This window comes from Crocuta crocuta, unplaced genomic scaffold, assembly GCF_008692635.1.
Source record: "Crocuta crocuta isolate KB4526 unplaced genomic scaffold, BGI_CrCroc_1.0 scaffold1, whole genome shotgun sequence".
Taxonomy (NCBI): Eukaryota; Metazoa; Chordata; class Mammalia; order Carnivora; family Hyaenidae; genus Crocuta; species Crocuta crocuta.
In genome coordinates this window covers 7,433,659-7,449,928 of record NW_027527930.1, presented here as the reverse complement: position 1 = coordinate 7,449,928, position 16,270 = coordinate 7,433,659, and the positions used below count along the sequence as shown (strand labels likewise).

Sequence of the window (16,270 nt, the reverse complement as noted above, 5' to 3'; positions counted from 1 at the left end):
TCTATATTTTCTAAACTCAGAAGAGTAGTAGTGTCAAGAGTAAAGGAGACTGGGTGAGGACTGACTAGCAAGTGGCATGAAGGAACTTTCTGGAGTGGTGGTGATGTTCTATAACCTGATAGGGGTTTGGATTATACAAGTGTATGTATTTCTTGAGATTGACTCAATGGTACACTTAAGATCTGAACTTTTCAACATACATTAATTTTACCTAAAAAAAGAACCATAAGGGGAACCTAGGTGGCTCAGTCACTTAAGTGTCCGACTTCAGCTCAGGTAATGGTCTCTTAGTTGATGAGTTCAAGCCCCACATAGCCGGGCTCTGTGCTGACAGCTCAGAACCTGGAGTCTTCTTTGAATTCTGTATCTCCTCTCTTTCTGCCCCTCCCCTGATTGTACTCTGTATCTTATCTCTCTCTTTCACAAAAATAAACATTAAAAAAGAGAACTATAAAACTAACTATTGAAAGCACTTCTGGGATGATGAAGCAATGACCTCTGTAAAAGCAAAAACAGCACTGAAAAAAATGGTCAAAACCATATTTTTCAGAACTCTTGAAATGAGCCAAAAGTCTGTAGCGGTATGGAAAATATCTAAGAAATAGCCTGATCTCAGTAAGAACAGAAAACTCTGTGGCACTTTTCACTGTCCTATTCTCATTCTCTTCTCCTAGTAGCCTTGAAAAATAAGAGCCTCACAACTATGTATCTCTGAAAAGCTGCCTAAAAGCCAATGGAGAGGGAGAATTAGTTTGGAGCTCTCCAAAAGCCCATCCTAGATCATTATCACTACTGACTTGGTTAAAAGCTTTCTTCAAAGCTCTCATAGCTTGTCTTTATTTAACCTGATTCTGGGCTCACTTAGTGTAAACAGCCCTACCTCTAGGAATAATGTTAAGCAGCAACTGTTTAACAATCATTCACTGCCGAAAGTATTAAAGTAGTTGGGTGGAATAAAAGACTGAAACTTATTTTAAAGGAAAAACTGGGGAATGAGAGGTCTATGGAGGGCTTTGAAAAGCTCCAATACAGTCATAAGAATCTATAAGTCTACACACTAGTGCAGAGCTGTGAGCACACTCAGAAAAGACCTGAAATAGCCCTAATCTTTCACCTCAAGCTGAACCTGAGGTTCTGCACAAACTGGAAATGAAAGCTAAAGCAGAACTGTAAACAGCCTGCGAGAGCCCTGAAGGCATAATCCAACACATACACAGAGCCCCTTGGTAAAAGCCAGGAGATTTATTAGTTCAAGGCATTTAAAGAAATCTTAGTCCAGGAGTGCCTGGTTGGCTTAGATGGTTAAGCGTCTGACACTTGATTTCAGCTCAGGTCATGATCTTAGTTTGTGAGATACAGCCCCATGATGAGTTCCATGGTGACAGCATGGAGCCTGCTTGGGATTCTCTCTCCTCCATCTCTGCTCCTCACCTGCTTTTGTGTGCTCTCCCTCTCTCTCTCTCAAAATAAATACGTAAACATTAAAAAAAGAGAGAGAGAGAGATCATAGCCCAATCATTAGCTCACCATTAAACTAAACAAAGATGTCAGTGGCTATACACAATAAATGATAAAGACGTTACAAAATTAGTTCAGGAAAATCACTGAAGAAAGAGCAACAACAGCAAATCCCAAGGAGAGGAGAAACCAGATTTCCCAAGTTACTATGTTACTTAAAATATCCAGTTTTAACCAAAAAAACCCACTATGTAACATGCAAAGAAAGAGGAAAGTATGTTTCATACACACTTCGAGAGCATTCAATAGAAACTATTCCAGAAGAAACCCAGGGACTTCTTCACTGGACTTACTAGACAAAAACTTTAAGCCAGCTATTATAAACATGTTCAAATAACTAAAGGAAACCCATGTCTAAAGAATTAAAAGAATGAGAATACTACCTTACCAAATTAAAAATATAAAAAATTTTAAGGTGTGACAGATTATTTAAAATAGCAAAAGAAAATAACCAGCAAGCCTGAAGAAAAGTTAACTGAAATTTTCTAAAAACAGAAAAAGTAAAGAAAAATGAACAGAGCTTTAGAGATGTATGTAACACCATCAAGTGTACCACCATTTATGTAATGGGAGGAGAGAGAAAGAAGGAGCAGAAGAAATATCTGAAGAAATAATAGCCAACATATTCTCAAATTTGATGAAAAAACATCAACCTCAATATGTGAGAAACTCAGCAAACTCCAGCAATCTACAACTGAAGTATTATAGTCAAACTGTCAAAGTTCAAAGACAGAATCTTTAAAGCAACAAGAGAAAAGTGATTCATCATGCACAAGTGAGTCTCAGTAAGATTAACAAAGAGAGATTTCTGGGTGGCTCAGCTGGTTGAGCATCCAACTCTTGACTTCAGTTCAGGTCATGATCTCAGTGTGAGTTTGAGCCCCTGCATTGGGCTGTGCACTGACAGTGTGGAGCCTACTTGGGATTCTTTCTCTCTCTCTCTCTCTCCCTCCCTCTCTGTCCCTCCCCTGCTTGAGCACATGCTCTCTCTCTTAAAACAAACAAACAATTAAAAAAAGATTAACAACTAAGTTCTCATCAAAAACTGAAAACATCATATTCCTGCCCTCTGGCTTTTAAAGTATTAAAAGAAAAATACTATCACAGAGAATTCTATATCCTGCAAAACAATCTTTCAAAATGAAAGAGATGACTGTTGTACAACTCTGTGAATATAGAGAGTTAAACTATTACTTTAAATGAGTGAATCATGTATTTTCTTTTTTGAAATCAAATGACTTACTAAAAATATCTGTGTAATACAAAAGGTAGCAGTAACAGAACACAGAAGTAAAAAAAAGACAAGACATACTGGAAACAAATAGCAAAATGGCAGATGTAAGGCCTACCTTATTATTAATTACATTAAATGTAAATAGACTAAGCACTCCAATCAGAAGTCAGACATTGGAGATTGGATTTTTAAAGAAGTCTAATCCAACTGTACACTTTTTAGGAGACATAATTTAGATTCAAAGACAAAAACAGTTTAAAGAACAAAAAAAATCACGTTAATAGTAACCAAAAGAGAACTGGAGTAGCTACACTAATAGACAAGACAAAAAGTGTTAGAGGTAAAGAATGCCATTTTATAATGATTCAACAAGCCACAACAGTTAAAAATAGTATCACAAACTTTTGGAAGGGATCTATATTTCTGGTGGAAAAAAAAATTCAGTAGCCTGATCAATAAAACCTAAGAGTTGTCTAGTATGAATGAATTATAACATCTATTTTGGAGTATTGTTTCACGTACTTTTACTTAAGTCCATTTATTTTGAGAGAGAGTGAGAGTGCATGACAATCACAGGGGAGGGAGAGAAGGAGAAAGAGAATCCCAAGTAGGCTCTGCCCTGAGAGCATGGAGCCCAACCTAGGGTTCAATCCACAAACTGTGAGATTATGACCTGAGCCAAATTCAAGAGTTGGATGCTCAACCAACTGAGCCACCCAGGTGTCACCTCATTTGAGGTTATTTTTTTTAACTATACTAACATCCATTTCTTAAAGAAACACAAAATCACAAATTTTAACAATCAGAATACAAATTTCAGAATTTGCAATTGAATGTAGTCTTTTTTAGGCAAGACAACTACCCTTTAAAAATACTCTGAAGTGTAAAAAAGGCTAGGTAGATGGAAGAGTAGGACGACCATGACTTCCCACATATACACCTTGATAACACATCCTCATAATAACCCAGAAAAAGACCCACATATTGGCAGAACAAACTCCATAAGTGGAAGTAGAGAAGACGCCATTATCAAAGCAAGGTAAGAAGAGCAAAGATGCAATTTGGCAGCAAAACACGGTGGGGACGGAGTTGGTGGCACTAAGAAGGACAAAAAAAAAAAAAAAAAGACTATCCCATGGGGAGTCCGTAGGGGAAAGACAAATCCCTGTAACATTTGGGACTTCAAGCCTGAAATTTTAAAAATTGGTAGGCTAGGCTCTGAGGGCAATAGAAAGTGGAGTCCCTGTCCTTAAACAGGAAGTAGGACAAATAGCCCAACACAATGGTGTGGAAGAAGCAATCTGAACAACACTGGGGGCAGATGAGAGTGATTTACTCATCTCAGAGTGTGGCCTGGAGAGGCAGGGATCTTGGGGAGATCTCTCCAGGAATAAAGGGCTGGTAGGCACCATTTCCCTCCCCCACACCCTAGCATAAATCCACAACCACCTGCAGGAACCAGCACAACACTGACACTAGCTACCTAATTTGCTTACAACACGATCTGTGCCCCTACCCCTACCCCGCTTCAGGGGATCTGCCCTTTCCAATCAAGCTTGCCTCAGTCCCAGCTCTGCAGGGCCCCTCTATTGGCCCAAACCTTGCCAGCAGAGTATCTCCCAATCCACACCTTAAGTGGATCCCGGTTCCAGTGGTGGCATGGACAGGTCTCAGGTCTCATTCTGCAAACAGACCAACAACACACACCTTATTAAACAGCCCCCCAGCTGAGAACCAAACACTTCCCACAATAGGCAGAGAGAGCTGCTGCAGACAACCGGACTGAAGGAAAAAGAGGCCAGGAGTCAACAGCAGGGCACAGGCGCCACACAAGAGGTACTTTCTGAATTGCTGGTCCTGGGGAACAGGAGACTATGCACTGCAGGACACTACAGAACCTCTTCTACGTAAGATTATTACTTTCAAGAGGAAGAGATATAGCTGACTTTCCTAATACAGAGAAACAGACACAAAGAGTTGGACAAAATGAGGAGACAGACAAATATATTCCAAATGGAAAGAAGAGGATCAAACCACATCAAAAGGCCTAAGCAAAAGGGATAAAGAATTAAAAGTAGTGATCATAAAGATACTCACTGGTCTTGACAAAAGAATAGGGGACTCCAGTAAAAGCATTAACAAAAAGATAAAAAAGAACCAACGAGAGAGAAAAACACAATAAATGAAACTAAAAAGAAACACATGGTATAAACCGCAGACTAGAAGGAGAGGAATTAATTAATAACCTAGAAGATAGAATAATGGAAAATAACCAAGCTGAATAAATGAGGGAAAAAACTACGCAAATTGAGAATCATCTTAGTAAACCCAGGGACTCCATCAAACATAAGAACATTCATATTACAGGGATCCCAGAAGAAAAGAGAGAAAGGGAGGCAGAAATTTTATTTAAAGAAATAATAGCTGAAACCTTCCCAAATATGGGGAAAGAAACAGGTATCTACATTCAAGAGGCACAGATTCCCCTCAAAAAAATAAACTAAGGAGGTCCACACCAATACAAGTAATTGAAAAGGCAAAAAGCAGTGATAAAGAAAAGAATTTTAAAATAGGGGTGCCTGGGTGGCTCAGTCGGTTAAGTGTCTGACCGGCTCAGGTCAGGATCTCACGGTTTGTGGGTTCAAGCCCCGCGTCAGGCTCTGTGCTGACAGCTAGCTCAGAGCCTGGAGTCTGTTTCCGTGTCTCCCTCTCTCTCTGACCCTCCCCTGTTCGCGCTCTTTCTCTCAGAAATAAATAAAACATTAAAAAAAATTAAAACAGCAAAAGAAAAACAGACCCTTACATACAAGGGAAACACCATAAGGGAATCAATGGACTTTTCAGGAGAAACTTAACAGGCCAGAAGGGAGAGCCATGATATATTCCAAGCACTAAAAGAGAAAAATCCAAAGCCAATCATACTTTATCCAGCCAGGCTATTATTCAGAAAAGGATAAGTGATAAAAAGTTTGTCAGATAAAAAACGAAAGGAGCTCACAACCACAAAACCAACCGTACAAGAGATATAAAAAGGGACTCTTTGAGTGGAAAGACCATCAGTGGGAGTATGAAAAGTCAAAATCATATTTCTGTAAAAATCAGTCAAGGAATTCCTAAAATAAAAGAATGTAAAATATACCATCGTATACCTAAACTATGGGGAAGAGAGGAGTAAAGAATGTGTTCAAACTTAAGAGGCAATCAACTTAATATAGACTGCTACATGCAGAAGATATATATAAACCTCATCAAAACCAGTAATAGATACACAAGAATAAAGAGGACTCCAAAGAGATCACTAAAAAAAACAAAATCTATGAAAAAGAGCAACAGAAGATCAGAAAAAACAAAACCACAAAACAAGTAACAAAATATCAATAAATAGTACCTGTCAATAATTATTTTGAACATAAATGAACTAAACACTCCAATCAAAAACCACACGGTGACAGCGTGGATTAAAAAGCAAGACCTGGGAGGCCTGGGTGGTTTAGTCAGTTAAGCATCTGACTCTTGATTTCAAGTCAGATACACTCATGGTTCATGAGATTGAGCCCCGCGCTGGGCTCTGTGCTAATGGCATAAGGCTTGCTTGGAATTCTCTCTCTCTCCCTCTCTCTCTGCCCATCCCCTACAGGCGCGCTCTCTCAAAAAATAAACATTAAAAAAAACCCTATATATGCTGCCTACAAGAGACTCATTTCAGACCTAAAGACACCTGCACATTGAAAGTGAGGGAATGGAGAAAGTATTTATCATGCAAATAGATGACAAAAGAAAGCCTGAGTAGCGATACTTACAACAGAGAAAATAGACTTTAAAACAAACACTGTAGGGGTGCCTGGATGGCTCAGTCAGTTAAGTGTCCAACTTCAGCTCATAGTTTTTGAGTTCGAGCCCCAAGTCAGGCTCTGTGCTGACAGCTCAGAACGTGGAGCCTGCTTCAGATTCTGTGCCTCCCTCTCTCTCTGCCCCTCCCCACTCACACTGTCTCTCTCAAAAAATAAAATAAACATTATAAAATAAAAACGTAAATCAAACAAAAACTGTAACAGACCAAAAAAGAACACTATACAATCATAAAAGGGAGAATCGAACAAGATGATATAGCAATTATAAATATTTATGCACACAACATGCAACACCCAAATATATAAAGTAGATAATAACAGAATTAAAGGAAATAATTGACAATAATACAATAATAACAAGAATCTTTAACACCACACTTACATGGATGGACAGATTGTTGAAACAGAAAAACAAGAGAACACTGGCTCTGAATGACAAATGGACCAGATATATTTAACAGATAGATTAAGACCATTCCATCTTAAAATATACATTATTCTCTTTTTTCTTTTATTATTTTATTTTTTTAAATAGTTTATTGTCAAGTTGGTTTACATATAACACCTAGTGCTCATCCCAACAAGTGCCCTCCTCCATGCCCATCACCCCCCTTCCCCTCTCCCCCATCCCCATCAGCCCTCAGTTTGTTCTCAGCATTCAAGAGTCTCTCATTGTTTGCCGCCTTCCCTCTCCACAACTATTTTTCCCCTTCTTCTCCCTCATGGTCCTCCATTAGCTTCCTCCTAATCCACCTATATGGTAAAATACACGTTATTCTCAAAGGCACAAAGGACAGTCTCCAGAACAGATCACATACTAGGTCACAAATCAGCCCTCAACAATTACAAAAAGATCAAGATCATACCTTGCATATTTTCAGACGACAATGCTATGAAACTCTTAAATCAACCACAAGAAAAAAAAATCTATAAAGAGCCCAAATACATGGAGGTTAAATGACATGCTACTAAACAATGAATGGGTCAACCAAGAAAACAAAGAAGAAATAAAAAATTACATAGAAGCAAATGAAAATGAAAAAAAAAAAAAAGACCCAAAATTCTCTGGATGTAGCAAAAGCAGTTCTAAGAGGGAAGTTAATAGCAATATAAATCTAGGTCAAGAAAAAAGGAAAAACTCAAATAACCTAACCTTACAACTAAAGAAGCTAGAAAAAGACAAAATCCCAAACCAGAAGAAATTTTTAGCAGAAATAAATACTATAAAAACAACAAAAACAAACACAAAACAAATCAATGAAACCAGGAGCTGGTTCTCTAAAAAGATCAAGGAAATTGATAAACTTGTAGCCACACTCATCAAAAAAAGAGATGACTATGGTTAACCATGGACATTTGTATGTCTTCTTTGGAGAAATGTCTGTTCTCGTTTTCTGCCCATTTTAATCCAGAGTATTTGTGTTTTGGTTGTTGAGTTGTATCAGTTCATTAGGTGTTTTGGATACTAACCTTTATCACATGCGACATTTGCAAATATATGCTCTCATTTAGTAGGTCTTTTAGTAGGTTGTTGACTATTTCCTTCATTATGCAGAAGCTTTTTTTTTTATACAGTTCCAATGGTTTATTTTTGTTTTATTTCCATTGCCTCAGGAGATACATCTAGAAAAATGCTGCTATAGCCAATGCCAGGAATTACTGCGTATGTTCTCTTTAGGATTTTTATGGTTTCAGATAACATATTTAGGTCCTTAATATGTTTTGAGGTGTTTGTTGTTTTTTTTTTAATGTGGCATAAGCAAGTGGTCTAGTTTCATTCTTTGCATTTGGCTGTCCAGTTTTCCCAGCACCATTTGTTGAAGAGACAGTCTTTTTCCCATTGCATACTACTGAATTGACCATATAATTTTGTGTTTATTTCTGGGTTTTTTATTCTGTTCTTTTGATTCATGTGTCTGTTTTTGTGTTAGTACTATATTGATTACTACAGCTTTGTAATACAACTTTGGAAATCTGGAATTGTGATGCCTCTCATTTTGTTCTGCCTTTTCTTTTAAAATCTCTCCAAAGAAGGGGCGCCTGGGTGGCTTAGTCGGTTAAGCGTCCGACTTTCGCTTAGGTCATGATCTCGCGGTTCGTGGGTTCGAGCCCCGCGTCGGGCTCTGTGTTGACTGCCAGCTCAGAGCCTGGAGCCTGTTTCAGTCTGTGCCTCCCTCTTTCTGACCCTCCCCTGCTCACGCTGTCTCTCTCTTTCTCCTAGAAATAAATAAAACATTAAAAAAAAAAATCTCTCCAAAGAAGACATACAAATGGCCAACATACACATTAAAAGACCCTCAACATCACTCATCAGGAAAAGGTGAATCAAAACTACAATGAGATACCACCTTGTAACTGTCAGAAGAGCTAAAAACAAAAACACAAGAGTTGGTGAGGATACGGAGAAAAAGGAACCTGTGCACTGTTGGTGAGAATGCAAAATGGTGCAGCCATTATGGAAAACAATATGGAAATCACTCAAGAAATTAAGAATAGAACTACCCGAGGATTCAGGCACCCTAAGATTCAGGAGGTGTGTGGGTGGCTCAGCCAGTTGAGTGTCTGACTCCAGATTTCTGCTTGGGATGTGAAATCAGACCCAGCACTGGACTTGTCACTGAGTGTGGAGCCTGCTTGGGATTCTCTCTCTCCCTGTGCCCCTCTCTCCCTTGCTTGGGTGCTCGCTCTCAAAAAAAATTTAAAAGATAAAAAATAAAAATGAATTAAAAAAAAAAAGAACTATCCTAAGATTCAGTAATCGTGCTACTGGTATTTACCTAAAAAATACAAAAACACTAATTTAAAGGGAGACATGGCACTCCTATGTTTACCACAGCATTATTTACAATAGCCAGATTATGAAAGCAGGCCAAGTGTCCACCAATACATAAATGGATAAAGAAAATGTGGGGTGTGTTCATATATACGTGTGTGTGTGAACATTTTTCAACCATTAAGAATGAAATCTTGCCATTTCCAAAAATATGGACAAAACTAGAGAGTATAATGCTAAGCAAAATAAGTCAGAGAAAAACAAGTACTATGCAATTTCACTCATGTGGAGAATTCAAAAAATAAAACAAACTAGCATAGGAAAAAAGAGACAAATTAAGAAACAGACTCAACTATAGAGAACTGATGGTTACCAGAGGAGAGATGGATAGGGAGATGAGTGAAATAGGTGATAGGGATTAAAGAGTACTTTAATCATGATGAGCACTGAGTAATACATAGAACTATTAAATTACCATATTGTACTCTGAAACTGAAATATAACACTGTATGTTAACTATACTGGAATTACAAATAAAAATGTACAAATACTAAATGAATAAAAGTACTCTGAACTATATACACATGTACCTACATGACTGTTTACTAGCTAAGGTTCATGTATATCTGTATACTTACATGAATGACCTATATGTACCATACCATCTTTCATTTTAATATGAAATTCAGTTTAAGATCTATCTTAAGGGGTGCCTGGGTGGCTTTCCGACTTTCGCTTAGGTCATGATCTCGCGGTTCGTGGGTTCGAGCCCCGCGTCGGGCTCTGTGCTGACTGCCAGCTCAGAGCCTGGAGCCTATTTCAGAGTCTGTGACTCCCTCTCTCTCTCTGACCCTACCCTGCTCACGCTGTCTGTCTCTCTCTCCCCTAGAAATAAATAAAAAAATATTAAAAAAAAAAGATCTTAAACTTTTTCTCTGAATGTTTAATTACTGAGGCACACAAAGTAACTGCAAGATGGCTTTAGCCATTTGGAGAGAACAGAAATCAGAAATCCAAATTAAGAACAATATTCTAAGGAGGTAGCACAACAGAGTTGTTAAGAACATGGACTTTAGAGTTAGAATTACTGGGTTAAATGAGTCATTATTTAAGGAATAACTGAGTCAATAATCATAAAGCACTTCAAACATAGCCTGACCCACAGTTTTTGCTATGTAACGTTTAATTTTAAAAAAAAACATTAAATAAGAAATATTTTCTTGTCAATAACAAATATTTGGTCCACTTCATATGTAATGTGCCTCAAACTCTATTTTTGCCAAAGAGAGAGCATCTTAGCTGACAACTTGTATACTAACAAAAGTGAAATTATCACCATATACGTTTTTGTTTGTTTGATGCTGGAACTGTTCAGAGCTTCTTCCATTCATAACATCAGACATTTCTCTGAAATTTTTAGCATTTTTACTCACAGTCTAATTTTTAATTCTGCACAAAAACTATGGGAGGTCCCCTTCTGTCTCTGTCTCTCATAAGCCTCTCTCTCATCAGACGAAAGTCTCTTTGCCACGTGAAAGTCTGGGTTCTATCAGTTCCTGCCTCATTTCCCGCTCTTTTGTTTTTCCAGTTTCCCACAGCTAAGTCCCTGACTTACTGACTGGAAAGCTTAGCTCTGAAACAGAATGACCTGGGATTCGGCACTTCAGCAATTTTGGCCAGCCTCAAGCAACAACTCAGTCACAGTTCTGACGACAAAATTCCTACATTTGAGGTTCCAAGTTTTATGTGTCCCCAGTTTGCAGATACAGGCTTTATTTTGGTGTCTGTGCCAAGTTTTAATCCAGTATCTACCAGCTAAACCAGTTTAATCCTAGGATGGAAGCTTTCTCTGACTTATCTGTAGATTGTTGGATCTTGGCTGACTATGAAAAGGCCTCCACAGATATTTCCCTAGATTCCAAGTATTCACCTGAATGGATTTCTCATTGCAGCGTGATGCCTGCATTTCGAACAGCATTTCATCTTGGATCCCTGTTGCCAATCACTTGCAAAGAACATAACCAGACTGTTACATCCCTTGGGTACTGAACTCCCACTGTTAGGCCCAACATGTTACATTATATGGGTATCACCTGATTCCTACTGATGTTGTCTGCTGTAAATAATCTGCCAAGTGCTAGTGAATACTAAGAAACCAATTTTTGCCCCATTTGCCCAGTTAAAATTATGCTAATTTCTGTTATCACTGCTGCTAATTTAACTAACACATTTTTTCCTCTTTGTTTTCCATCTGACAGTGTCTTAGAGCTGTATCAACGTCAAATCAACCTCTGTTCCCATCCTGTTCTCCCACCAAGGTCTCTCTATTCATGCCCCCTTTTAAGAGTTTTCTTCAAAAAAGAAGTCCTTTGGTTTTTTGCAATAACCTTACTATAGCTATTAATCATTTTCTTATACCATTCTAGATACTATAATGTTTCATTCAGGGACTGTCCTGTAATACACAAAAATTGTTTATTAACACTAACAGAAATCAGATCTCCAAATAAGTAATGTTTTCTCTCAAAATAGTCATATGTTAGAGACTATTTACTTATTCTAATGATGCTATGAGTGTTCAAAACATGTCTGAAATTCTTTAAATTTTTTAACACTTATCTTTGAGAGAAAGAGTGGGAGTGGGAGAGGGTCAGAGAGGGGGAGACAGAATCTGAAGCAGGCTTGAGACTCTGAGCTGTCAGCACAGAGCTCAAGGTGGGGCTCGAACCTACTGACTGTGAGACCATGACCTGAGCTGAAGTCGGATGCTTAACCCACTGAGCCACCCAGGCACCCCATATCTGGAATTCTTTAAAACTTGCCAGTCCAAGATCTTTGACCTTGTCCAAGGAGAGTAAATCTATTACTTACAGTTTTCGATAAAAAAACAATGCTTGGCTAAATTATTTCCAAAAACTTGGATTCACCTACAAAGGATGAAAAATTGCTATTACTGAAGAACTTTAAAAATGTTCTTACCCTCTGAAAATCACAAAAATGTAAGATAAAGAGAAAAAGCACTATAGGTAGACTAAATAGATGGCAACCTTTGTGTGACCAAACACAACTATCTAATCTCTAAGATTCTTCCATATACAACATGAAGATAACTTTCCTATTTTTTACAAGTTATTATAAAAATTTAAAATATCAGGACATCTCTGAAACTCATAAAGTGAATATATTCATATTCATGCCTTATTGCTGCAAATTAAGAGATTCAAAATAGGGGCACCTGGGTGGCTCAGTTGGTTAAGCGTCCGACTTCAGCTCAGGTCATGATCTCATAGTTTGTGGGTTCGAGCCCTGCATCAGGCTCTGTGCTGACAGTTCGGAGCCTGGAGCCTGTTTCAGATTTTGTGTATGCTTCTCCCCTGCTCACACTCTGTCTCTGTTTCACTCTCAAAAATAAATATTTGAAAAAAATTTTTTTATTGTGAAAAATTGTGTTTTTTAAATTTTTTTATTTTTTTACAAATAGTTTATTGTCAAGTTGGTTTCCATATAACACCCAGTGCTCATCCCCAATGTTCATAGCAGCACTCCCAACAAAAAAATTTTTTAGAAAGAGACTCAAAACATAGTATTAAGACATATTCATTTTAACACTGTATTACTCAGCCATAGAAAAGAACGAAATCTTGCCATTTGCAATGGCATGGATAGAACTAGGTAGCATTATACTAAGCAAAATAAATTAAAGACAGACAACCATATGATTTCACTCATGGAATTTAAGAAACAAATGAGGGGTGCCGGGTGGCTCAGGTCAGGATCTAGTGATTCTTGAGTTTGAGTCCCACATAGGGCTGTCTGCTGTCAGCACAGAGCCCACTTTGGCTCCTCTGTTCCCCCACACCCCGCAAAAAAAAAAAAAAAAACCCGAATGTTAAGAAAGATAAAGGAAAGAAAGAAAGAAAAAAATGAACAAAGAAGGGGGGAAAGGTGCAATCCAAGACACAGACTCTTAACTATAGAAAACAAATTGATGTTACTGGTCAGGAGGTGGACTGGGGGGCGCAGAGAGATGTGAAAAATAGGTGATAGGTATTCAAAACGACACTTGTGATGAGCACCAGGTGTTATATGCAAGTGATGAATCACTAAATTCTACATCTGAAACTAATATTACACTGTATGTTAACTAACTGGAATTTAAATAAAAACTTTAAAAAAAACCTATATGCAGGACTCTGATTTGAAGATTAAATTGACATCTTCATATTACAGGAGGAAAAACATGAGAATCAAAGTTTCATTTAAACAGTTTCATTAAAATTTTTTTCATTAAAAAACCACGTATGCAATAAAGTTCTGTTTTTCAAGAAATAGTTCATGTTTTGGAAAGTGAAACCTAACTCACTCCTAGTGAAAAAAGGCAGTGGAGGGAAATTCCTTAACTCTGAGCCACAATAAATACTAATAATACCTTTGATTCTGCAACATGGGACTTCCCCAAGGAACAGGCAACAGGTTTTGCTGAGTCAAACAGAAGGTTATCCAATCAGAGGTTAGAGAGGGAAAGTGCCTTTGCAAATAAATACTGCATCCTAGCCCCACACTTTCTGAGCCACTCAGCTGCTTAGACATTCTGAGCTACTGCAGAGGAACCTCCAGTCACAGCACCATGAACCAAAAAGCTGTTCTTGTTTTCTGCCTTATCTTTCTGACTCTGAGTGGAACTCAAGGTAAGGACCATGAAGGGATAATCTGATTTTTAAGGCCAGAAACAGGCCTGGGTATAAGTTCTATATTTACAGGAATAGCATATTTGCAAAAGTTTTACAGCCTGCCTATAAATGAAGGAGAAATGAGCAGAGATTCTCTCTGGTCACAGACAGGTCTAAAAGTATATAGTCAGAAAGGCAAGTGGAATAAAAGGAGGGAGGAGGAGAAGATAAGAGGACAGAGAAAATGTAAGGGAATGAGGAGAGAGAGGAGGAGACAGACACTTCCTTAGTTAACTTGCTTAATTAACCATATGAACTGGGATTAAGGGTATAAACTTACAATTCACAAGTTGCAATTACATTCTTTCAGATAATCAACTAATCAATCATTCAGAGCTGTGTTATAATGGAATCATTCCCTCTCAGATTAAATCAAATAACATGGGGATATAGGTTCTGCTCAGGAGTAGCCAATGCACACTAAATGACTAAAACGAAAACTGCACTAACCTCCCCTAATGTACTTGTCTTTTTTCCCACAGGAATACCTCTCTCTAGAACATCACGTTGTACCTGTATCAAGATTAGTGATCGATCTGTAAATCCAAGGTCCTTAGAAAAACTTGAAGTGATTCCTGCAAGTCAATCTTGTCCACGTGTAGAGATCATGTGAGTAAAATGTCTTCTGAAAATCACCTCTCTAGTTGTAATCATATATTAAGTATGTATAATCACAAAATCAGCAAATGCTTTGTATGATTCTAAGACTTCTGCATAGCAAAGGGAAACATCTAGAGTGAAACATAAACATCGGGCTAAAAACTGTATATTCCACTTGTTTTATTGGTCCAAAACCATTCCAAATATTTTCACTCTTACTTCTACAGTGCCACAATGAAAAAAAATGGAGAGAAGAGATGCCTGAATCCAGAGTCTAAGACCATCAAGAATTTAGTGAAAGCAATTAGCAAAGAAAGGTAGGTTTGCTATTACTTGCAGAATTGCTCTTTAAGAAATGTCAACTTTGGGAAGAAATATTTGCATTGAGCTTTCCTGTGGGATCCTTGGCTTAGAAGTGTGTTTACCACCATATCTGCCTCTACCTCTATCTATTTTTATACTGAGATGCCATCTTCTGTGGTAGCAAAAGTTAGCTACCTACTTAAAAGTGTCAATAGGTCACTTTAACTTTGAGGCAGAGCTAGAAGTATCCAAGCAAAGCTACCAAATTTTCCCTAAGCCTCTCCTGGCCTTAAAAAAGCAGCTTTTGCAATCCACAGTGACTATGTAGCATCAGGAAAGCTCACCAAACCCTTTGCCTGGGGACTTGGGAGTTACCTATGAACTCAGAATGTTAAAAGCAGAACCCAGGCTGAAGCCAGAGTTGAGCATATCACACTTTTACACCCGCTTTCTCTTTCTACAGGTCTAAAAGATCTCCTTGAACACAGAAGCATAATCACTGTGCTACTGACAAAGATGGACCAGAAAGAGACTACCTCTGCCATCATTTCCCTACATATATGTCAAGCCCTAAACATCCCTGGATTGTAGTTCTCCTAAAAGGTGACCGACTGCTGTCACCACATTAGCTGCTACTACTCCTTGGAGGTGGATGGTTCATCACCCCAAGTAAGCTGGTCAGTAGTAACTCCGCCCTGGCACAATAAGCTATGCTAAGGTGCTACATTTCTAGTGAATGTACCAGGTCCTAGTCCTGCTACTAACACTTTCCTCAACGTTCATATCTTCTAAAGGTTGGTTATTAAGGGATATTCCCACCTCTGGGCTTATCAGAGTTCTCAGAACTTAAAAAATCACCATAATACAATCTGCTTTTTTAAGAAAGATCTTTACTCCATGGGATTCTACTGCTATCCTCCCAAGGGGCCCCTATTATTCCACTGGTTATATATACGCAATTCCAAATACATAAAAGAACCTAAAAGTATCTGGAAATGTACATGAAAATATTATTTAATGAAAAACTGCACAAAGTTGAGTTCTTAGATGTTCATATTTCTTGTTTTCAGTGTGTATAGACTAACCTGTGTAATGAAGTACATACAAATGTAAAAAATTTTTTGTCTATAAATATATACTATGCATGTTATGTAAGACATAGGCTGGATGTTTTTCAAAATAAAAATGTTGTACTCCTTCAGCAATAATTTTTTTTGGAGAGTGTGTGTGCGCAAGTGAGGGACAGAGAGAGAGAGAATTT

At 38.0% G+C, this 16,270-nt stretch overlaps 2 protein-coding genes across 6 annotated transcripts in view; one reads left to right on the top strand and one right to left on the bottom strand.

Moving 5' to 3' along the window:
* Positions 1-16,270, bottom strand: part of ART3 (ADP-ribosyltransferase 3 (inactive)) — a 148,057-nt gene that overhangs the window by 115,977 nt on the left and 15,810 nt on the right. The window lies entirely within an intron of this gene.
* Positions 13,961-16,237, top strand: CXCL10 (C-X-C motif chemokine ligand 10). The gene is made up of 4 exons (XM_077751329.1): positions 13,961-14,064; positions 14,589-14,715; positions 14,934-15,023; positions 15,473-16,237. Exons 1-4 carry the CDS (start codon positions 14,004-14,006, stop codon positions 15,489-15,491), a joined length of 297 nt encoding a protein of 98 aa, XP_077607455.1. The 5' UTR covers positions 13,961-14,003; the 3' UTR covers positions 15,492-16,237.

Excerpts from the sequence above, each read along its gene's own strand:
- CXCL10 (XM_077751329.1), top strand. The coding sequence starts at position 14,004 with ATGAACCAAAAAGCTGTTCTTGTTTTCTGCCTTATCTTTCTGACTCTG. Across the intron at positions 14,065-14,588 it reads GACTCTGAGTGGAACTCAAG|GAATACCTCTCTCTAGAACA; the intron begins GTAAGGACCATG and ends TTTTTCCCACAG. Across the intron at positions 14,716-14,933 it reads TGTCCACGTGTAGAGATCAT|TGCCACAATGAAAAAAAATG; the intron begins GTGAGTAAAATG and ends TTACTTCTACAG.